Source organism: Trachypithecus francoisi, unplaced genomic scaffold (genome assembly GCF_009764315.1).
Source record: "Trachypithecus francoisi isolate TF-2019V2 unplaced genomic scaffold, Tfra_2.0 Lachesis_group7, whole genome shotgun sequence".
In the NCBI taxonomy this organism is placed as follows: domain Eukaryota; kingdom Metazoa; phylum Chordata; class Mammalia; order Primates; family Cercopithecidae; genus Trachypithecus; species Trachypithecus francoisi.
This window is the reverse complement of record NW_022681472.1, coordinates 74,337,706-74,362,389: the sequence shown is the minus strand read 5'-3', so window position 1 is coordinate 74,362,389 and position 24,684 is coordinate 74,337,706. Positions and strand designations below refer to the sequence as shown.

At 39.6% G+C, this 24,684-nt stretch overlaps 2 protein-coding genes across 11 annotated transcripts in view; both read left to right on the top strand.

Moving 5' to 3' along the window:
- The window catches only part of ENPP2 (ectonucleotide pyrophosphatase/phosphodiesterase 2), a 131,474-nt gene that overhangs the window by 63,760 nt on the left and 43,030 nt on the right, over nucleotides 1–24,684 (top strand). For all 10 annotated transcript variants that reach the window (XM_033202467.1, XM_033202466.1, XM_033202469.1 and 7 more), the window contains exons 4-11: nucleotides 2,367–2,492; nucleotides 4,618–4,678; nucleotides 6,353–6,450; nucleotides 6,667–6,746; nucleotides 7,519–7,638; nucleotides 16,113–16,168; nucleotides 22,686–22,751; nucleotides 23,394–23,466. In XM_033202467.1, the coding sequence (XP_033058358.1) occupies nucleotides 2,367–2,492; nucleotides 4,618–4,678; nucleotides 6,353–6,450; nucleotides 6,667–6,746; nucleotides 7,519–7,638; nucleotides 16,113–16,168; nucleotides 22,686–22,751; nucleotides 23,394–23,466 (680 nt within the window). The remainder of the gene's footprint in view (nucleotides 1–2,366; nucleotides 2,493–4,617; nucleotides 4,679–6,352; nucleotides 6,451–6,666; nucleotides 6,747–7,518; nucleotides 7,639–16,112; nucleotides 16,169–22,685; nucleotides 22,752–23,393; nucleotides 23,467–24,684) is intronic.
- LOC117078921 (cytochrome c-like) lies at nucleotides 5,312–5,898 on the top strand. The gene has a single exon (XM_033202476.1). It carries the CDS (start codon nucleotides 5,455–5,457, stop codon nucleotides 5,767–5,769), a length of 315 nt encoding a protein of 104 aa, XP_033058367.1. The 5' UTR covers nucleotides 5,312–5,454; the 3' UTR covers nucleotides 5,770–5,898.

The window sequence follows — 24,684 nt, the reverse complement described above, 5'->3', positions numbered from 1 at the left end:
ATCTGTAATCTCAGCACTTTGGGAGGTTGAAGGAGGCGGATCACTTGATGTCAGGAGTTTGAGACCAGCCTGGCCAACATGATGAAACCCCATCTCTACCAAAAATGCAAAAATTACCCAGGCATGGTGGGAGACTCCTGTAATCCCAGTTTCTCGGGAGGCTGAGTCAGGAGAACCACTTGAACCTGAAAGATAGAGGTTGCAGTGAATTGAGATTGCGCCACTGCACTCCAGCCTGGGTAACAGTGAGACTCTGTCTCAACAAAACAAAACAACAAAAAATATCAGAGAACAGAATCAGGATGCAAAGGTAATTCTAAAAGAGTAAAAATTAAATAGAAGTTGCATAGTTTTCTGGCTAATGATTGACCAAAAGGGGCAGGGGTAGCACTTATGCCGAACAACTAGTATCTCTTTTTTTTTTTTTTCTTTTGAGACAGAGTCTCCCTGTAGCCCAGGCTCGAGTGCAATGGCGCCGTCTTGGCTCACTGTGACCTCCGCCTCTCGGGTTCAAGCGATTCTCCTGTCTCAGCCTCCTGAGTAGCTGGTATTACAGACATGTGCCACCATGCCTGGCTAATTTTTTTGTATCTTTAGTAGAGATGGGGTTTCACCATGTTGGCTAGGCTGGTCTCAAACTCCTGACCTCATGATCCGCCCGCCTTGGCCTCCCAAAGTGTTGGGATTACAGGCATGAGCCATTGCGCCTGGTCCATAATATCTCTTTATTAATGTATTCACCTAACAATAGTTTCTCTTGGTAGAATATTACTAAGAGGCAGGATTGCTTTCAAAATCATTATTTTCCACTTATGACATATTTTAAGAGATAAAGGCCTGAAGTGTTAATGTGTGTTTTAGCTCAGTGACACCTTTCTTGACCATTCTATTTCCTGGAGTAGCACTCTGTTTTCACCCTGTCTTTCTCTATCAGTGCCACCTGTTACTTCCTTCGCAACACTTGGCACAAGCTGAAATGATCTTGCTTACTTGTTTACTTGCCTATAATCTGTCTTTTCCAATGGAAGTGTAAGCTCCATGAAGACAGACCTAGTCTCTCCTATTCTTTATGACATCCTAGCACCGAGAGCATGGAAAATATGGTATAAGAGTCAATGAGTAAATTAATTAACTATGAAAGTTCTCAATACAGTAGTTCTGAATTTAAAGAGCTATATTTTATCTCCATAGTCATTTCCAGTTCAATTTAATACATATTCATTGAACACCTAGCAGGTGCCAGGCACAGTCTCCCGGGTTTACAGTCTGCCACTGGAAATAGAAGAGCGAAGAGAGAGGTGTTACTTTTCCTGCCATGGAGCTTACACTCTAGCAGATGAAAAAGTCAGAAAACAGCACTTCTTTTAAAATGGAAAGGTTGTTTTTCTGAATATAAGAATTAAGCAGTGAGCCCTCAATCAGAGGGAAATCTGTAACCCATTTACTTGGCTTGTTGAAAGTAGGAACTCTGACCTGTCTTTGTAGGTAGGACCACACTTGGTCAGTGGTTAGAATCTTGAGCAAACATCGTAATGCCCCCTTTATACTCTTCACATCTTATTTAGGACTTTAACCTCCAGGTGCAGATAGAAACCATGTAGTTGTCCTGTGATTTGTGTTTGAATCACACTGATTAAGGCTAAGCACAGCTACTTTAGGCTGGGCGCGGTGGCTCATGCCTGTAATCCTAGCACATTGGGAGGCCAAGGCAGGAGGATCACCTGAGGTCAGGAGTTTGAGGCCAGCCTGGCCAACATGGTGAAACCCCGTTTCTATTAAAAATACAAAAATTAGCTAGGCATGGTGGCATATATTTGTAATCCCGGCTACTCAGGAGGCTGAGGCGGGATAATCGCTTGAACCAGGGAGGCGGAGGTTACAGTGAGCCGAGACTGCGCCATGGCACTCCAGACTGGGCAAGAGAGCAAGACTCTGTCAAAAATAAATACATACATAAAATAAAAATAAAGCTAAGCATATCCACTTCAGAAAGTAAAAGAGCCAAGCTATAGAGGCTGTCCCTACAATAATAGGCAGCCCTATCACAAACTTTCGATGCCATAAATGTGTTGGATCCTTTAGGACAATTGGAGAATGGTAGGGATACTTGCTTGCCTTTCAGGGCCCTGTTTTTCCAAAGGAACCCAATTGCATCTTGATATTGTTCTCTGACTTGAAAACTTAGAAATTCATCTTATCTGTAAGTTCTCCAAATGTCATCTGGGCCTCAAGCCAACTCAAATTTCACAAGCAGAGTAAATGATGTGAGATTTTAGCTCTCTTCATTGGAAATCCTGTAAGCAATTGTGGCTTCTTTCATTTGGTTAGTGTGCAGCAGTGAAAATGTTTTATTGGGATGATTTTAGCCCGTGGCTGGGAGTGTACTAAGGACAGATGTGGAGAAGTCAGAAATGAAGAAAATGCCTGTCACTGCTCGGAGGACTGCTTGGCCAGGGGGGACTGCTGTACCAATTACCAAGTGGTTTGCAAAGGTACGTGTTTCTTTGGATTGGCCTGAGCTTTAAAAGAATAAAAACTGGAGGTGCTCCAGGAGATCCTGGATGCTAGGAATAGACCACACTGGATATGAGTTTGGGGGGAAGGAATGAATTGTCCTTTTTAATTTCTCATGCTTCTTCATTAGTTTTGCTACTCTGCATTTTCACTGATCTGAAGTAAAAAGGAAAGAAACTAGAATTTCTTAATTAGACAGAACCATAATAATGAAGAGATTTCTAAATTTCCTGTCTCGGTTTTAGATCAAGTTTTCTAGAAGCAGAGTCTGAGACAGGGATTTAGTACATGCAGTTTATTGAGGAAATGGATATACTGCAGGAAAACCATGTCGGAGGAGAGGGAAACAGGATAGGGAAGTAGGAGTGTGGAGAGGCAAGTGAGGACGTGCTCTCGGTTAGCCTCACCTCCCTCTGTTGCTTGCTCTGAAAAGTAAATCCAAGTCACTACTCTTGAGGCAAGGGGCCAGGGCTTTTTCATCCATTGGATGTAAGCTGTTCACCAAGGCATTGACAATGGCCCAGGGATGGGGGTACTTGCTGGTAAAGGGGATGAGGGGACCAGCATTTCCTCTTATACCCCAAAGCCATATATGCATGAGTGTTGGCTTTGTCTGGTTGATTGTGGAATATGATGCTTTTATTCCAATAATTAACAATAGTCAATGGACTACAGAAAATATAAAAGATGCACTTATTCTCTTTAATGGGTTTAAGTTGCCATGCAACCCACTTACAGAAGTTGATGGGAAGATCCAAGAATCTTTATCTATTATTCGTAAGTCACTTTTTAAATTTCTAAATCAAGTCCTTTTCATTATCTCTGATGTGGAAATTTTAAGAAGAAGTTTGTTAAAAGATTTCAGGAAAAAAATCAAGTCAGTTCTGCAATATATAAGGTGTTTAGCTGTGGCAAGAGGGTATTACATTAATATATTTGAAGAATTTACCCATACAAATAACTATTGTATTGTTAATTTCCCCTACCCAATAATTATGCTTTTATTTTGAAGCATAACATTGGTTGAGAATGTATTTCCCTTTCCTTTTTAATTTTCCTCTGCAGTAAGTGTACCAGGAAGCCACAAAGGCTATTAGAAATACTTTTTTTTTTTAAAAAAAGAAGCCCTTAGTATCATTGATCATTGAATCATTAAACATTGGCTTTTACTGGTTTAAAATTCTAGTTTCAGTACTTTTGTGAGGCCCACATGTGTGCTCTGGGTTACTATATGTGTACTAAATATTCTTTATTTTAAGGAGTGTTGTAGTTACTCCATTGTCCAGTAGTTAGAGTCTTACTGACCAGAGAAGATTTCCAGTTCTCTTTACATGGGAGCAATTTCTCCAATGTGTTGGTTACGAATTTTACTTCTGTTCAGGACATGTAACTTTTATTTGTCTTAAAATAATTTAAGGCAAATTCTTTTTGATAATTTTTATTTTCTTCAAAGGAAAGCGTATTTTTTATCTGAGGCCTTTTCTGTTCTCTATTCTCGATAGTGGTAACTCAGGAAAGACAGGTTTATGCTCTTAGATCTTGGTGGAAGACAAAAAATGAAATTCAGTATTTTTTTTCCTTTCTAAATTCAAGGGCTGTATGCAGATTTATTGGCAAATAAGCTTTCTATTGTAATCTTCCATTTATTATCTCTGTAGATTCTAAGCTTTTTTTTTCTTCTTTTTCTTTTCTTTTTTTCATCTAAAGGGAAGTTTTGCCATGCTTTCTATGCCTTTGAGATCTCCAGTGGTGGAGAAAAGAATGTTCCATCTAATGACCAAACAGTTTATTTCTGGAGGGATACAAACATGAAATTTTGTTCACTGACGCCACTGGTTTTTTTAATCTACAAACCATTTAGACTCGGAAGGCTCAAATAAACACCTCGCCACTTGCGGTTATTAAATCTTAGCTTTCCCATCATGTATGAGTGTACTTTATAAGCCAAACCAGAAACTAGATTTTTTTTCAGAATTTTTTTTTTTTTTTGGTGATATCCCGTAAAGAAAGTATCAAACAGGACACAGATCCCAGAATTGCGAGCTTCAAGGCGTGGCATTTGTAATTAGATTCAACAATACATTTACCCACTTTTCCTTATAGGAGAGTCCCACTGGGTTGATGATGACTGTGAGGAAATAAAAGCTCCAGAATGCCCGGCAGGGTAAGTGTATTTTATGACTATTTTGAAGTTTTATGTATTAGCTGATAAACTCTCACAGGAAATGAAAAGTGTTTAGAAACAATGTGAAGCTGAAATCCTCTTATACAGGCAAACTTATGAGTACTTAGGAGGAATTCATCAGTCGAAAGGTTGAAGGTACGTCTTGAAATGGTGACAGTTTTCTTTCCCCCAGTTTTCTCCAATCATCTCTACACATACTGGGATCTGAACATCCCCTATATTCCACCTCAGCTGAAGATTTTACAAAGTGCATCTGAATATTCTGGCTAAGACTTTTTTCAGTATTGTTTTTTCTGGAGTTCTTGTTTTGCCTATTTTGGGGGGAGTGGGGAATGAAAGAGGAAGTCTAGAGAAACTTTAAAACTATGTTATCCAATAAGTAATTATTACTTTTTGATTACACACCTGTAATCCCAGCACTTTGGGAGGCCGAGGTGGGCAGATCACTTGAGGTCAGGAGTTTGAGACCAGCCTGGCCAACATGGCAACACCCCGTCTCTACTAAAAAAAAAAATACAAAAAAATTAGCCAGGAGTGGTGGAGCGCATTTGTAATTTCAGCTACTCGGGAGATAGAGGCATGAGAATTGCTTGATTCCAGGAGGTGGAGGTTGCAGTGAGCCAAGATAGTGCCACTGGACTCCAGCCTGGATGAAAGAGACCTCCTCTCAAAAAAAGAAGTCATCCAAGACAGTGGGACATCCGGCTTCCAAATGGGAACCTTTATAGCACCAATGACCAAAGAGAGAATTAAATATGGGTGATGTTGAAAAAGGCAAGAGAATTTTTATTCAGAAGTGTGCCCAGTTTCACACTGTTGAAAAGGGAGGCAAACACATGGCTGGGTCAAATCTCTGTGGTCTCTTTGCAGGGAAGATAGATCAGGCCATTGGATTCTCTTATACAGAGGCCCATAAGAACAAAAGCATCACCTGGGGAGAGAATACACTCATGGAGTATTTAGAGAATCCCAAGAAGCACATCCCTGGCATAAAAATGATCTTCACAGACATGAAGAACAAGGCAGAAAGGGCAGTCTTGATAGTTCATCTCAAAAAAAGCTACCAATGAATAACAACAGGTCACTGTGTTATTTGTTACAAAACAGAAATGTTTCATGACTTTTTAATTTGTACCGTAACTTCACAGATCTCATACACAAGAATTCAGATAATGAATGACTGGCAGAATATTTTTGTTGGGCAGTCTTGATTTAACCACGACTGGCTTGTGGTTAAATGGTTAAATGAATATGTTCGGTTTTTTAATTTAATTTTATTTTTTTGAGATGGAGTTTCACTCTTGTTGCCCAGGCTGGAGTGCAATGGTGCGATCTCAGCTCACTGCAATATCTGTCTCCCCTGTTCAAGTGATTCTCCTGCTTCAGCATCCCAAGTAGCTGGGATTACAGGTGCCCGCCACCACGCCCAGCTAATTTTTGTATTTGTAGTAGAGATGGGGCCGGTCTCAAACTCTTGAACTCAGGTGATCAGCCCGCCTCGGCCTCTCAAAGTGCTGGGATTGCAGGTGTAAGCCACTGCACCCGGCCAAAATTTTTCTTGGAAATGATTGCTCCCATTATTGAGAATCACTAGGCGTAATGGCAACTCTGTGGCAATAATGTTTCTAAAAGCTTAATGTGTTACTGTTTAAGGTTTGTTCGCCCTCCATTAATCATCTTCTCTGTGGACGGCTTCCGTGCATCATACATGAAGAAAGGCAGCAAAGTCATGCCTAATATTGAAAAACTAAGTAAGTAATTTCCATACTCTGTGTTCTCATCTGTAATCCAGGATCTCCACAGTAACCAGTGGGCTGTGGGCTTTGAGATCTATGAGCACGTAGTTTTAAATGTGTTTTATTATTTGAAAAGTGAAGGCAACACCTGTCTGAGTGTTTATAAAATGGATTTTCTATAAGCAATTCCTGTTGGTTCTCTTGTTCTGATATTTGCAATTCTCTTTCCAGGGTCTTGTGGCACACATTCGCCCTACATGAGGCCGGTGTACCCAACTAAAACCTTTCCTAACTTATACACTTTGGCCACTGTAAGTATTTCTTCAAATGATATATGTTCAAAGGGCTGATTTCATCCTGGAATGACTTTAAAGGGGAGACTTTACTTTTAAAATGTGTTCCTTAGTGTTCAAAGAAAATCTTTCTGTTTTCCATCTTATCTGGGTCGTTTGTTCACAGCAAATGCCTTTTACAACTTTGTGGGCAATTGAACTTCATTCCAACTTTAAAGCTGAAACCTTTTTTCAGGTGCAGTTCTGTTTGAACATATACATTAAACTTCTCTCGAATACCAGAGGGTCTATTGTTTATTTTCTGAATTTGCAAATAAAAATGGTGATTTCAGGGCTATGTTTTAGTTTTCAGGTACTTCAAATTCTATCACTCGTTCTTTAAAACATAATTTATTTATCTTTTTTTAAAAATTGATTTGGGGAGGAATAGAATTTAGAAAGAAGGAAAAGTGTATTTAGAAATAGAAACTTCTTTGGAGGCACATGTATACATTCCAAACTAAAGGTTAATTTATAATAATGAAAATTATTGTCATCTTATTAAATTATAGCAGTAAAAAACCCCAATATTAAATTTCTTATCAAGTTTCTCAGATGGCTTATAATTTTTCCCTTAGATATTATTCACGTTTGCTCAAACAGATACACAGTGAAGGTTATATATGTCTTACATAATTTTGGAAATTAAGTATTTCTATAAAACCTTCTATGCTAAGAAAATTTATACTAGAACTAATGTCTGTGGATTATTGTATTGTTATTTTAACAATAAATTTGCTTTTACAAAAAGGGGCTGTATCCAGAATCACATGGAATTGTTGGCAATTCAATGTATGATCCTGTATTTGATGCCACTTTTCATCTGCGAGGGCGAGAGAAATTTAATCATAGATGGTGGGGAGGTCAACCGGTAAGTTTTGCATTTATTGTGTGTGTGTGTGTGTGTTTGTGTGTTCATGTATTGAAACATTTCATCCCCAAATTTGTTAGATGTGGAAAAAATGCATATAATTTCCTCATACTTGTCAATGTTTCCATCTTTTGATACTTTTAATATACATATAAACATGAAATATGTGTGTATATGCATTATATATGTATATATGTATCTGGATATATGTGTATATATTGTATATTTATATATGTATATATACAGACAAATGTGCACATAGAATATACGTGTATGTATACATATGTGTATGTGTCTCTGTGTGTATATATACGTGCATGTGTGTGAGGCTATGATTATAAAATTGTGAGATGATGAATGTCTTCCCTAGGATTATGGTGGTGACAATGGCGATGAGGTGAATTTCAGAACCATTTTGGCAAAGAATAGATCTCATTGATTTCCCAGATTTAGGGGTATAATGAAAAAGAGAAGTGCATGACTATGACTTCCCCAATATGTTAGCCCTGATGCTATAATAACAGAAACAGGGAAACTTGCTGAAAAAAGGGAACTCACTGAAATCCACAGTAAATTCATGAATTTTTAAATTTAATCTATTTTTTAAAAATCATGGAAGTTAAATACAAAAAGCAGAATCCTACCTTGATACTGAAATAGCAAATTAATACTTTGAAAAGAAATCACTCTGTTTACTTCAGATCAAATGACTGGGCAGAAAATAAAAAGGGTTGTAGGTGGCTTTCTACCTAATGTTTTTCCTGTGACCGTGTGTATGGTTACGCAACTTGCTTTGGTCAGACATGAGCAAAGCAGCATAAAGCCACAGTTGTTGAATGTGCAGAGCTGGGCTGAAGTGTACAAGCTTCCGGCCAGAAGGATCAGAATCACCTAGGAACATATCCCAGGGCACACAGGCAATCAGAAACTTGTAGAAATAAGATGGTAAGTGGTCCCATCTCATGCCAATTCTGATTGCAGACAGTGGCTTCCTGGAGCACTGGTTAGAGAAGAGGGCTGGGAGAACTTTGTGCACTCAACCGTGGCATGACTGGTGGGCAGTGTCTGCACACATCCGTGTATCCACCATGCCTCAATGATCTTGTACCTGGAAATGTTTGCTGCAATTTATGGACAAAATAAGTACTACAAATAGAAATTTTTTCTTAAGGTATCTCACTTTAAGAAAAGGTCATTTGTGATCAAAATATTTATATTGCATAATAGGTAAATCAGTATGCAAGGATAAATATGAGCTTTTTATTAAAAAAATAAACACTGGAAGACTTCTTGTACATCTGCAGAAAAGTTTCTTTATAATAGATGTTCTGATTCTGCTGTCTTTATTCAGGCTGGACTCCCAGAAGTCCATAATGGCCTAGGGTGTGATCATAGTGAAATTTGTTGACAGGGTGGATTTTTCAAAGTTTATGATAGGGGAATATTTTATGAGTAAACAAAATGATTGAAATTAGAGCTCCATTAAGCTTTCACTAATGGGTCTTTTATATTAATTTGATCATAGAAGCAAACTTACCTGAAGAACCTTAACGGATTAGAGATAAATAGTAATTTTATCAAATTGGATCACCTTACATCAACTGTTGACATAAGGTTTGCCCTGGGTTAGGATGACTCAGAAGAAGACGAGGCCACATATTCATTAACTTCTGCAAAAGCAGAGCAGAGGAAGTGCTGTTAACCTGCCCAATGAAGTGAAGTCTCTGTTTCAACTGTGTTTACCTGTTTCCTCACTAACTCCCAAAGCTGACGCATCTGACCAAGTTTAGTACTCTCCTCATGCTGACCAAGATTTGTGGTGAAGTTGACTTGTGTTTCTGTCATCTTGGGCAAGATGGCCACCATAAGAATTCCTAGGAGGGGCTGGGCACGGTGGCTCGTGCTTGTAATCCCAGCACTTTGGGAGGCCCAGGCGGGTGGATCACGAGGTCAGGAGTTTGAGACCAACCTGGCCAACATAGTGTAACCCCATCTCTACTAAAAATACAAAAAATTAGCCAGGTGTGGTGGTGGACGCCTGTAATCCTAGCTACTCGGGAGGCTGAGGCAGGAAAATTGCTTGAACTGGGAGGTGGAGGTTGCAGTGAGTTGAGATCGCACCATTGCACTCCAGCCCGGGAGACAGTGCGAGACTCCATCTCCTAAGGCAGGTGGATCACAAGGTCAGGAGATCGAGACCACCCTGGCTAACATTGTGAAACCCTGTCTCTACTAAAAATCCAAAAAAAATTAGCCGGGCGAGGTGGTGGGCGCCTGTAGTCCCAGCTACTCAGGAGGCTGAGGCAGGAGAATGGCGTGAACCTGGGAGGTGGAGCTTGCAGTGAGCCGAGATCGCACCACTGCACTCCAGCCTGGGGGACTAAGCAAGACTCTCTGTCTCAGAAAAAAAAAAAAAAAAAGGAATTCCCAGGAGCATAGTAACTACAATTTAAAAGCACATTTTATTGAAATTTGGCATACTGGAAAAACATATAGACAAATATTGTTGTTTTCTATTATACAGTAGGGTGACTATAGCAAATAACAATGTAGAAGATTTTAAATGTTGTCACTGAAAAGAAATGATAAATGTTTAAAGTTATGGGTATGGTAATTACCCTGATTTGATCATTATACAATGTACACATACATTGAAACATCACACTGTATCCCATAAATATGCACAATTATTATATATCAGTTATAAATACAAAGTAATTAATTAAAAAGAAACTTTAGTCAAAGTATAAGAATATAAGCAACTAAAAGTACTATAAGGAAAATAATTAATGAATATTCTTTAAGCATGTATACCATCCTCTCAGAGGCTTCTATATTTTAAAATCACCAGTGAAAAAATATTTATAAAAGTCTTATAAAATTTTATACATATAAGAGAAAATATTTATACAAATCTTAGACTGATAATTAAATTAAACGCAATTTATTTTTACTGAGGGACTAAACCATGCAAGACATTTAGCCAAATGGCATAGGGGTCAGATTACATGGTGAATAAGAGCCACTTCTTGTCCTAGCATAAACTCTAGTAGAGGGGATGAGGCATTTGTACAATGGCCATTTGAAAATTTGAATCTCACCAGGCATCTTCCAAAAATAATTTAATTTAATCTTTTATAATTTAATTTAATCTTTTTTTTTTTAGCCTTGATACAGCCAATTAAACAAAGTCTAGTCTGCTTTTAATTTGCTAATACTCAGCATGCATTGCTAGAAGCAGTCATTTGCTGTAGGACCTTACATTTCTCCTACGTAGTTTAATGCAGTTCCTTAAGTGGCTTGGTTTCTTTGGAAATTCTCTCTGCTACGGTCCTGCAATTTCTAATACAAAGATACTTCCGTGGGGTTGTTCCCTGTTCAGTTTAAATCTGGATTCTCAGCAGTGGGAGGAATGAATGGGATTCCTAGGAGTTGACTAAATGTGGAGATTTGAGAAACAAGTCTAATACTCCATCATGATCCAAGTCCTCTGAAGTCAGCATTTCTGGAGTAAGATGTTTCTAAGAGAAGCAGATTGTTATTTTTTTAAATGTATTATTATTATTTTTAACGAGACAAGGTCTCAGTATAGTTACCTAGGCTGGAGTGCAGTGGCATGATTTTGGCTCACTGCAGTCTCAGCCTCCTGGGCTCAAGCAACTCTCCCACCTCAGCCTCCTGAGCAGCTGGGACTATAGGCTCACACTGCCACGCCTCGCTAATTTTTGTATCTTTGGTAGAGACAGCATTTCGCCCAGTTGGCCAGGATTGTCTCCAACTTCTGAGCTCAAGCGAGCTGCCTGCCTCAGCCTCCCAAAGTCTCGTGATCCCAACTGCAACTGTGCAGCAGATGCATTCTTATTACTTAAGTTGCTTGACCTCTAGAGTTGCTGTCTGTCAGTATCGGTGATACAATGAGTTGAAACAGAAACCATTTTAGTAAATGACTGCAGTGTAAAAATGCAAGAAATGTGTGTTTAAGACAGAGACAGCAAGGAGAAGAAGAATGACACAGAATAGGGCTGACTTTCCAGGCCAAAAGGGATTGACTTGATGGAAAGTACAAGTCATTGCTAACCTCTTTTTATCTGTTTTATTGTCCTGATAACGGGACAACATTTCTTTTCAGGAACATTTAACCTATTCTTTATTCTGTTGTTTCTTTTCCAGATACTACTGTAGACCTGCAGTTTTTTTCTCCTTGTACTGTATCCTAATGTCCCTCGTTAGGCCGAGATCTGCTTACCTGGCGCCTTTGCTTACCAGCCTCTTATTTTTCTTCCAAATTTCGGCTAAAGTGTCTGTCCCCAGGAGGCCTTCCTTCCCTCAGCATTTCCAGCTCTGGCTAAGCAAAGTGACTCCCTTTGGGCTTTTATATTTTTTCTATCATAAATTTGACAACCTCTTTTTATTTTTATTTTTTTGAAACAGAGTTTTGCTCTGTCGCCGAGGCTGGAGGGCAGTGGCACAGTCTCAGTTCACAGCAACCTCTGCCTCCTGGGTTCAGGTGATTCTCATACCTCAACCTCCTGAATAGCTGGGATTACAGGCGCATGCCATCATGCCTAGATACATTTTTTTGTGTTTTTAGTAGAGATGGGGTTTCACTATATCAGCCAGGCTAGTCTCGAACTCCCGACCTCAAGTGATCCGCCTGCCTTGGCCTCCCAAAGTGCTGGGATTACAGGTGTGAGCCACCATGCCCGGCCTGAAGTTGGTTTTTCCTTTTGAAGTTGGTTATTCACAGGTCTGCTTTACCCTGTGGGTCCCATGCAGATAGGGACTTGGTGTATTTCTGTTCTGAAGACCCAATCCAGAGCCTGGCTCTGCTGTTGTGTTTTGGATGGAACTGTTCTTTGCTTCCTTCAGGGGCATGTTTTGCCTGTGCTTCCCCTAGGGTAGGTGGCCTTAAGGATAACAGCACTCCATCTCAGCCTCAGCAGCTCCTGGCCACATGCCAACAGCTTCCTCATTCACCTCCTTCTGGCCCTAATCACATGGAAAGCAGCTGCATCGGGCCCCAGTCTCTTCTGCTGCCTCTCCCAACCCTCAGATCCTTAATGTGTGCTGATTCTCAGCAATTGATCTGCTGAAGCAAGTGCCCCACTGATCCCCTGGTCTCCTAGAATTCTGTTTATCCTAGCTCAATGCTTTTGAATGCAAAGGAATGATTTCCCTTCGAGGAACTGCTGGAAAGACTACACTAGTAGTTTATGTTTTTTGAAAAAATGTTTTTGGCTAGTATTTTTCTTTTTCCAAACTTCTCCTTTTCTCCCAAAGCTACATGCTGAATTTGAGAAAGTGTTGAATTTCATATTTAACCCACTTGGTTCCTGTAGAGGAAGCTTTTTTGATTCCTGATAAATAGCATATCACAAGATACAATATCATTCCCGTTTGTCCCCTTTTCATAAAGCAGCATCTAGGACACAAATGTCGAAAGCTGGGCCTCCAGATAAAGGAAAGCAATGCAGGGAGTTTTGGGATTAGAGGGAGAAAGCCCAAACCCAGTGTTTACTTAAGCTTATTTTTTTAGCTGTGTGATTATTATTATTTATTTTTACAGATAGAATCTCGCTCTTTCGTCCAGGCTGGAGTGCAGTGGTACGATCTCAGCTCACTACAACCTCTGACTCCCAGGTTTAAGCGATTCTCCTGCCTCAGTCTCCTGAGTAGCTGGGATTACTGGTGCCCATCACAAGGCCTGGCTGATTTTTGTATCTTTAGTAGAGACAGGTTTCTCCATGTTGGCCAGGCTGGTCTCGAACTCCTGACCTCAGGCGATCCGCCCTCCTCCGCCTCCCAAAGTGCTAAGATTATAGGCATGAGGTACTTCACCTGGCCTGATTTTTTTTTTTTAAACCACCCTCTGAAGAAATTTATATTGCATTCAAATTCGAGAAATTTTAACACTTTTATCTCTGAATTAACAAGGAACCGGGAAGCTTCTCTCTCTCTCTCTTTCTTATAACCTTGTTGGCTTGTATTCACTTTTCTTTTCTGGACCAATATTTTAGTGCCTTTTTTTTTTTCTCCCCTTGGGAAGAAAATGTGCTTTTCATTTTAAGTATTTTATCTTTTTTGTTCACTTTTTATACTTTTCTGATCATGCTCTCAATTTTCTTTTTGAAAATGTGGTCAACCTGACTTTTACCAAGAATCAGGCAGAATTTTTCTGCTTTTTGATTTTTTTTAGAAGAAATACAAATTTTGCCTTTAAATTACCTCCATGGTTTACACTGAATGCTTCTAAGACACATTGCTTTTTAAACTTGGTTAGTTTTTTTTTTCTGATTAAAAATAAGTTGATTGTCACTGTAAAATTGTTGGAAAGTACAGAAAAATATAAAGAACAAATGATCTTAATTTTGTCATCATAATAATTTTAACATACTCTGTCATTTTCACTCTGAATGCTCCTTCCTTTTGACACTATTAAGACCTCTTCAGTAATCTTTTTTCCCTAAGGATTACTGAACTGAGTTAAATTAACTCTCAGAGCTTCCTGTCGCCCTGATAATGCCACCATCAGCATGTATTCTACAGTATAATATTTGAAAGTGCAGGGCCATTATTTGACAAATTTGTATTAAACAATTGTTTTCCTTTAGGAAACTCCATATTAATCTTAAATTTCATAGATGCCAAGTATTGCCTAGTACAATCTCCTTGGAAATAGCAAGGCAGTACATCTAGGAAGTTGTTTGGATATTGAATGTGCTAAGATTGTGTATGTACAATTAAAATAGATCCCTTAATATAAGGAACTGGCCTCTTTAGGAACCAGCATGGTTTTACAGTGTGTCCAGTGCTTCATTTGAGCTCATCTTCTTGCTGGTGGAGCTGCTGGAACAAGAATGAATGAAAGTCCAGGACACATTCTGAACCTTGGTTGGGCTGGGGTTCCTGGAGGATGCCAGAATTTGTCTTTAAAGTAGAAAGAGCTTTGGACTAAATGGAGAGAAGGGCTCTCAGAGCAGTCTGAGATTCTTACGTCTCCGAACATCCCAGGGAACCAAAAGTCTGGCCAAGAAGGTCTGGTCCCTCAGAGCCATGTAAATAGGATGAGGCCCCTACCTCTCCCAGGCTGATGAAATTCACCAGCAGCTCAGAACCCACAGACTGAAGAGGGCTCTGTACATTCTCCTGCCCCATCCCTCATTTGCCAGCTACAGTAGCTGTGAGTTTGGGGCTGAGGATTTCTAGAGGCTCCAAGGGGTCTGGAACCCTTTTCAAGCTTTCCCAGGGCAGGTATCCCAGATGATTTTGAAACAATGGCTAAGCTCCTGGATGTTCTCCACCTCCCAGTTACCCATTTCCTCAAAAAATAAGTTGTCACTCTGTAAGGATACTCTCAAAGGCTGGAGACAATGAAACCAGAAAAGGGGCTGGCTATAGTTCCCAGATCATTTTTGTTTTGGTTTGAGGCAAACCACAGTTCTCTCTCTTATTTGCTTCCATTCTCTTTCCTTAAGTGAGGGGGTTTCTTCTCATAGACTTCTGTTCAGTGGGACACTTGCCATCTTAGGCTGTTTTTAATGTTCCTAGAATAACTGGATTATTTATTTCCATTATTGCATAACAATAAAGATGGAAATTTATCAAGTGTTTGCCAGATGTTAAGACACTGGTTAAGGACTTTAAATGTATTAACTCATTAAAGCTTAGAATAATCCTATGTGCTAGATAATATTATTTACATTGTAAAGGAAACAGAAACACAAAGATATTAAGTAACTTGCTAAAAGACTACATGGCTGGTAAGTGACAGAAACAAGGCTTAAAATCCAAGCTGTCTGGTTGCAGAGCCCAGGTTCTAAACTCCTATATGTTATGCCTCCCCAATAGCACACGGTGTAAAGAATATTTTAAAAACCTTAATGAAGTGCTTGGTTCACTTAACTTATTCTAGGAACTCTCCTCTAAAATAACATTTACTAAAACGCTAGGTAAAAGATATAGGAAAAATCAAAATTAAAAATTAGCCTTCTTCCCCCTTCTCATTCATCTAGTTTAAACTAAAACAAGACAATCAGAGTTCCAAAATTCTGACATCTGGGTGCCAAATTGGGGCACTCCTCCTTGAGTCTTTCAATAGTAAAGGAAACATATGGCTCACTCTTGGGTTCTTTGATGAGCAGAATTCTGCTGCATCAGTTAATTGTTCAAAACGATGATCAGAAAAGACAGGTACAGAAGAGAGAGGCTTTTGAGATAAAATAAGAGTTTTAAAATATGTCACTAGAATCATAGCAGGAGCTTTTGAGAGCTTTTGCAGAGAATATATTGAATAATATTTGTGGAAATAATGATTCTGACTTCCAGATGTGAAAATAAATGGTTGCAAATAATGGGAAATTTATGTTGGGGTGTGAGTAGAGTATAAGATATCTGATCTAATGTGTTTTAAAAACTTTTTCTTTTTTGACCAAAACTCAGAACACATTTTAAGCCGCTTATATTTTCCTCATTAGCTATGGATTACAGCCACCAAGCAAGGGGTGAAAGCTGGAACATTCTTTTGGTCTGTGTAAGTTACCTTTATTTTGTCAATGTTTATAAAATGACAGCTGTGATTCAATTTATAAAACATCAATTTCGTTTTTATTTTGTTTCAGTTAAATGTGAAAATACAGAATTTTTGAATATTTACTAATTCAAAATGACCTTCCAGGTGTTTTTTTTTTTCCTAAGGTCCTCTCTCTGTGCCTCATCCTACCTTTTCTTTCTCCTCCAGCTCTCCTTTTTTCCATCCTGTCTCTCTCTCTCTCTCTCTTTTTTTTTTTTTTGAGACAGAGTCTTGCCCTGTTGCCCAGGCTGGAGTGCAGTGGCGTGATTTCGGCTCATTGCAACCTCGGCCTCCCAGGTTCAAACGAGTCTCCCCTCAGCCTCCTGAGTAACTGGAATTACAGGTGCCTGCTACCACTCCCAGCTAATTTTTTGTATCTTTAGTAGAGACAGGGTTTCACCATGTTGGTCAGGCTGGTCTCAAACTCCTGACCTCATGATCCGCCCGCCTCTGTCTCCCAAAGTGCTGGGATTACAGGCATGAGCCACCATGCCCGGCCCCATGCTCTCTTAACAGAATGTAAGTGAGATGGTCTCTCCTCCTTCTGGATGTCCTTTAGATTTTTCTATTCCTGTCTGTAGGTTTTTGGTAACTTGCCATCTAGGACATGTATATTTCTCTTAGACTGTTTATGGCAGTGGCTTTCCTTATCATTTTCTATAAATATATGAGAACATATTTTATTTATTTTGGTTCACAACTTAAAAAAATCTAGATGATCTCAGGCCTCTGGGGAGCCGATGGAGTGGTCTAGAGATTAAAAGTTCCAGACAGGAGACCAAGGGGAAGCCTCTGTTTTCACTTCATTTTCCCACTGAACTCCAGGATTTTTCTAATAAGAAAATGGGGCTCCTTCCCATCGCTAAAGAAGTGATGGGGGATTAAGGAGTTAATGTTCCTAAGACTTAAGATGAATCTTACCTAATTAAAGTACCAACATGTTGATGATTTTTAAGGTTCCTTAGTAAGAAAAGGAATCTGTTTCAACTTTCACGGGGATTTTGTTCCCACTGAGATGTTCTTTCCATCTTTTTTTTTTTTTTAAACCACCTAAAGCTGTTTCCATATTTGCCTCTATGCCTAACAAAAATCTGACTATTCTATAATAGCAGTGTGCTGAGAGCCATCGCAGGCTCAAATTAATCCAGAACGGTACTGTCTATATTCTCTAAAATCAGAAATAAAGGTAGCTTTTTCAGATTTGAAGGGCTAAACTGAAATCGGATTTGGTGATTTGAATCTAGCACAGAACGTCTCTTTAAAAGATTTCCTTCTTTCTTTTTTTTTTAAAGAGGTTTCTGAGTTGAAAAGTAAGTGTAGGTAGGTTAGAAATGATACTGCTTAATATAAACAGCATGTTGATTTACCAATGTTATCCTATGCCTGACATTTCTTTAACTCTTGACTGTCATAGATGCTTATAGAAGTAATTTCTTCTGCTCTGTAACATATTTGCCTGGCAGAATGGAGAGTAGCCAACAACATAATTAATACTGAGTCCCCACCTTTGCCCCCCTGAAACTGCTGCAAAGCCTCATTGAAAAGGCCTAGTGTTCTGGTTTTGAATGGCAATTTTCTCCACCCATTTGAAACCACTTATAAGAAGGTGGCTTTTGTATGCTCCAAAGATGTCTGTAGCTTTCATTTGCTTCTCAGACTATTATTTTATCTCTGTATTCTGAAAGTGACTTGGATTCATTTTTTTCCCTTTTTTTTTTTGTAGCATTTTACAACTTTAAAAAATAAGATCACACTTTCAGTTAGTTAAGAGAATATATATGTCAAGGAAATCTACACAGTGTATATTCTGAAAACTTAAAAAAATTTAGAACCTGATTCAAACCATAGACTTAGACTTTGAAGGCCATATTTTTAACATGGTTCTGTACTGCAACCTAGAATTAGTCTTGCTTTTTAATGATAGTATTTCATTCTGAAATAATCTTCGGCTGATGCTCCATTCTTTTGTGCCAATTCATGTTCAAAGACAGTAATTCCCACTATGTATGATTGTTTACATTGATTCTCATCCTAGCTTGGCTGCTTATTATATTGGTGACCTTGGACTAGTGATTTAATCTCTGAACAAATCCATGTCCTCATCTTCAAATAAAAAAGTTATAGTATCTTCGGCCAGGTGTGGTGGCTCACACCTGTCATCCCAGCACTTTGGGAGGCTGAGGCGGGCAGATCACCTGAGGTCAGGAGTCAAGACCAGCCTGACCAACATGGAGAAACCTAGTCTCTCCTAAAAAAAAAAGAAAAAAAAAATTAGCCAGGCATTGGGGTGCATGTCTGTAATCCCAGCTACTCGGGAGGATGAGGCAGGAGAATGGCTTGAACCTGGGAGGCAGAGATTTTGGTGAGCTGAGATCATGCCATTGCACTCCAGCCTGGGCAACAAGAGTAAAACTGTCTCAAAATATATATATATATATGTATATTTATATATATAGTATATATATTTATATATGTATATTATATATAGTATATATATTTATATATAAATATACATATATAGTATCTTCATCATGGGATGTTGCGAAGATGCAATGAGCTAACATATTTAAAATGCTTATGCCAGGCATGGTGGCTCATGCCTGTAGTCTCAGCGCTTTGGAAGGCTGAGGCAGGTGGATCGCTTGAGCACAGGAGTTTGAGAACAAGCTGGGGAACATGGCAAAACCCTGTCTCTACAAAATATACGATAATCAACCAGGCATGGTGGCACATGCCTATAGTCCCAGCTACTTGGGAGGCTGAGGTGGGAGGATCACCAAGCCCAAGGAGGTTGAGGCTGCAGTGAGCTGAGATGGCACCACTGCACTCCAGCCTGGGCAACAGAGTGAGACCCTGTCTCAAAAATAAAACAGGCCAGGTGCGGTGGCTCACGCCTGTAATCCAAGTACTTTGGGAGGCCGAGGTGGGTAGATCACGAGGTCAGGAGATTGAGACGCTCCTGGCTGACACCGTAAAACCCGGTATCTACTAAAAATACAAAAAATTAGCCGGCGGTGGTGGGTGCCTGTAGTCCCAGCTACTCAGGAGGCTGAGGCAGGAGAATGGCGTGAACCCGGGATGTGGAGCTTGCAGTGAGCCGAGACTACACCACTGAACTCCAGCCTGGGGGACAGAGTGAGACTCCGTCTCAATAAATAAATAAATAAATACATACATAAAATAAAACAGCATAAAATGCTTATTAGGGTACTTGGTACATAGAGAACAACTAATAAATGGTATTTGTTTTCTTATTCACATTCTGTCTTTCAACATTGACTAGACAAGGGCTATATGTGTCTTAAGGTAATTTGCTCCCCTTTACTAGTAAATACTTAATTTAGTCTTTTTTTGTTTTGTTTTGTTTTGACCATGTCTAATATACTTGGTCTCATGACAAATTCTCCATCAATCAGTGGTAGTGAAGACAGCAACATGTACCCCGTTTCTTTTTTTGCTCTTTCTTGGTCAGATTTATTTGTGCTGTCTGTGAATGGTATTGAATATTTGAAATGCTATTGGCTAAGGGTCATGTCCTTTTGGTCTCTGAGGTTATTTCATAAAGATAACCTAGAACTCCTAGGAAACTTAGGGACAACCTTGCCCAATTCCTCATTTAAGAGATTAGAGGCCGGGTGTAGTGGCTCATGCCTGTAATCCCAGCAGTTTGGGAAACCGAGGCGGATGGATCACTTGAGGTCCGGAGTTCAAAACCAGCCTGGCCAACATGGTGAAACCCTGTCTCTACTAAAAATATAACAATTAGACGGGCGTGGTGGCAGGCACCTTTAGTCCCAGCTACTTGGAGGCTGAGGCAGGAGAATCACTTGAACCGGGGAGGTGGAGGTTACAATGAGCCGAGATTGTGCCACTGCACTCCAGCCTAGGCGAGAGAGCAAGACTCCATCTCAACAACAACAACAACAACAACAACAACAACAGAGAGTGAGAGAGAGATTAGGACACTAAGGCCTAGAAAGGTTAAATGTTGCACCTAAAGTCAGAGGTAGAATGGCTACTCAGACCTCCAGCATCCTCATCTTATTCTCTTAACACAAACACAATCAGCCCCTGCCCAGAAAAGAATAATAGCTTGCTTATCTTTCTCCAAGCAAAATGACGACTCCTCCATAATAGTGTTTTTGGTAGGAATATCTTTATTTATGTTTACACAAATGCCTTAAACCCAATATGCCCTCAACAAATATTTTGTGAATGACTATATCATCTCCGTGGACCTATAAATTCAGTATATAACAATAAAAGCTAACATTTTTCTAAACCCTTTCTGTGTGCCCAGCACTATTCTAAATGCTTTGGACGTATTCTCTTTTCAACTTCACAACAACTTTATGAGATAGGTACTATTATTGTCCTCGTTTTCCAGAGGTATCAAAAGTTTAGATAACTTGCCTAGTCTTATCACCAGCATTTGCTGGAGTCAGGATTCAAACCCGAGCACTCTGGCCTCATAGCTGGCGCTTTTAATTCCCTGTCTACCATTGTTCAAGTACCCCATCCAACGAGGGCATTCAGGGGTGAGCATTCTGAGCTTGACACAGATTCTGTTAGTTTGTATTTTTCCATTAGTATTAAAAGTGGATTCATTAGGGCCCCATTTCTGTGGCTTAACACCAATTACGTAAAATAAAGCAGGTTTTAGGCAGGTAGTGAAATAAGGTAAAATGAAAAAGCTCTGGCATTCACTTTTTTTTTTTTTAACTTAGGAAAGAATTCAAAGTATGCAATTATTTTGCTTAGATACAAAGGATTTCTAAAGCTGAAGAATTAAATTCCTTAAGTGATTAACCTGGCTTTGCTCTGCCTATTTCTAATTCAATTACAGGATATAATGAACAGGGTCACATTTATCCAATAGCATTGGGATATGTTTAAATTTGGACTCATTTTATGGCACACGTGATTTTCTGGTCTTCTGTGATAGTTCCAGAAAGAGAGGATGCCTGGGGAATGACAAATCCCTGTAAGCTGGATGGTGATGGGGGAGGCAGAGAGACCACTTGATGAGAGCCCCTGCTTGAGGATTTATCCTTCTCCCAGCTCTCTCACTGCTCATGTCCACTGACAGTAAAAGTTTAAGTGGCTCACCAATGTTCCACAATAATTTTTCCTGACCATATTTACACTTGTGCTTTAGTTTGAATTCATCACGAACATGCCTGTAAAGCCTGGTCTTGGATGGGGGAGTGAAAACGCATTTTGAGTTCCCTGTTGGGAAAGAGTGGATGAATTTCCCCTGACTAAAGATATCTCTTAGCTTGTGAGCATCTTAATGTAACAGCCTGGGATGCAGTACTGTCCTGTTAGCTGCGAGCCCTCAGAGCCCTTAAAGCTAGTGCCAGACTTAGGGTAATTATATTTCGACAGAGGAAAGAAACTTAAACACAAAAGTCATTGTGGATGAAGATTATACCCTTTTTGTCAGTCGCTTAATTATATGTGCCTATTCTTTTTTTTTTTTTGAGACAGAATTTCACTCTTGTTGCCCAGGCTGGAGTGCAATGGTGCAATATTGGCTCACTGCAACCTCTGCCTCCCAGACTCAAGCGATTCTCTTGCCTCAGCCTCCCAAGTAGCTGGGATTACAGGCATGTGCCATCATGCCTGGTTAATTTTGTGTTTTTAGTAGGGATGGGATTTTGCTATGTTGGTCAGGCTGGTCTTGAACTCCTGACCTCAGGTGATCTGTCTGCCTCGGCTTCCCAAAGTGCTGGGATTACAGGCATGAGCCACTGCACCCAGCCTATTCTTGGTAGATTTTTATAGGGCTGCAAGAAAATGGCAAGAATACCTTCCCTAACCCATTATTTTATAGAGGAGGAACTTAAAGTTTCAGGTTAGATAGTATTTCTAAAGTCATACCGTTATTTAGAGGCAGAATGATGACTAATTATGATCATTAATAAAAGTATGTTTTTAAAGAACTTGCTGTGTCTTAGGCACTGGACATACCCTTTCCTTGTCCTGTTTCATTTCATCCTTACAACCAAGCTGTACAGCGTCCTTTGCTGTTAGCTTTATCTTACCGATGAGTAAACTGAGACCAAGAGGTCAAGAGAGGTCACACTGCCAGCAAGAGGCGGATTGGGGATGTAAGTACTGACCCCTTTATGGCCACAGCTAAAGGCTCGACAGAATAAACGACAATGATTCTGAAACCAGGGTCCTTTCTGCTTGTAGTGGAGTTTCTGATTAGCAAGACAGGTTCCTCATTTTGACTGTGAATCAGAGTTTCCAGTGTAGTCTTCTGTGGAAGAGGTTGAGCAACGTAATATGTTGCAAATGGAAATAGTAGTTTAAACGCTAATTCGAAAGAGGGCCTTTTACTACAAATGAAGTGAAAACAGATGGTGGTAAATAGAGAGCATTTGGCCTGGGTGCAAGAGCAAGCACTCATCAGGCTTGAGTTTGTGGAAATGAAACCTAACAACATGCTTTGCTTGCTTTTCCCCTCCAGTGTCATCCCTCACGAGCGGAGAATATTAACCATATTGCAGTGGCTCACCCTGCCAGACAGTGAGAGGTATTTGTTTCTCTCTTCCTTCTTTCTTCAGTACATTTCCATCTTAACTTAGAATTGCATGAAACACTAGACTGTGGAATAGAAGCACAGCCAATGTTTGGAATTAAAAGTTTTGTGGTTCTTAGCCTTAAGTGTTACTTCCCTAAGAAGGATACAATAGACTTTGGTTATTGGGTCCATTTAATTACTTGGATTACTGCAGCTATTAATTCTGTCCACTACAGCAGAGCTGAAGGGAGTTTCTGGCTTTGATAAATGAACCAGCAGCATCCCAAGGACTGCAGAAGTATCAAGAGAGACGCTTGTCTGTAATGGAGTTAGTTGTTCTTTCAGGCTTCGGATTGCACAGCCCATGTGAATTACCACCAGGCTCTGTTACCTGGAGGGTCCAGGACTCGAGTACATGTTCAAGTTTTCCTTTGTGACTTTTGAGTCCTGAAGGTAGCTCCAGGCAGTTACCACAGATGGGGTGGTGGTCATAGAAACAATAGAAAAAAAAAGTTTTCCATGCTAATATGAATAGTAGTTAAAGGATAAATTAAACTTGAGAACATTTTTTAAAAATGTGTTTTTTAAAAATATGTGATATTTTTTGTTACGTTTGGTTTAGGAGAGATTCTGAACCTTCCAATTTTCTTATAGGCCTTCGGTCTATGCCTTCTATTCTGAACAACCTGATTTCTCTGGACACAAATATGGCCCTTTTGGTCCTGAGGTTAGTGGTTCAGCATCTGCCTGAGAAGAACTTTTGGCCCTGGGCTACCTTACCTACTGACCTTATTTCAGGATTTGTATCAAGTCTGGATGGATGTTTGTATCTACAAGGTTTATGCAAAGTCAGATAACTACAAGACTAAAAATATTTTTTAAAAATCTTAAAACTACCCGTTTCTCTTATAGGAGCTTCATTTCAGATTGCTTTGATATTTAAATAATAATATATCCTGAACTTGATGTTAACAGGAAATGGGGTATAGTCTAGTCTTGTGGGCGTCAGTTGGAGGGTGAAAAATCAGGAAGGGTTGGCATTTGCCTTCAGTGGGATAGGCATGGAAAAAAATCTTGAGATGAAACCTACAATACAAAACATTGTAAATGAATTTCAGCACCCTTAAATGATTAGGCAGTTTAGAGAGGGTAGATCAGCTCAGCAGCTCCAATAACCTTAGCAGATGTAATACAGTCAACCTGGCATAAGTTATGATAATGGACCCTTTTGAATTTAATACATTTTGGCAGAGGTATATATACTGTGAAATTGTTACCACACTCAAGATATGAACATATTCATCATCCCCCAAAGTAACGTAAATTCTCGAAAGAAATATACCGCTGAATGAATCTGCTTATTCAGAGCAGCGTGAGTTTTTTTTTTTTTTTTTGAGATGGAGTCTTTCTCCACCACCTAGACTGGAGTGCAGTGGTGCGATCTTGACTCACTGCAACCTCTGCCTCCCAGGTTCAAGTGATTCTCCTGTCTCAGCCTCTCAAGTAACTGGGATTACAGGCATGCACCACCATGCCCGGCTAAGTTTTGTATTTTCAGTAGAGACAGGTTTCTGCCATGTTGGCCAGGCTGGTCTCGAACTCCTGACCTCAGGTAATCCACCTGCCTTGGCCTCCCAAAGTGCTGGGATTATAGGCATGAGCCACCACACCCAGCCGAGGGTGACATATTTTTATCAAACACTCAGCCATCATCGTGGAAGGCAATCTGTAAGGTAGTATCCAGTATAATTTCAAATTCAGAAGGTGGGAAAGGAATGGCTAGAAACGTTCCCACATTTCAGCATAGACAGTAAAAAATGGAGTTTGCAAGTCTAAACTTTTATGTATTTTTAAATATTTAAGTAGCCTAGTAACCCATAGCATACTGCTGACTATAATTAAGTTCATTGTTTTCAGATGAATTAGAGATACAGGTAAACATATC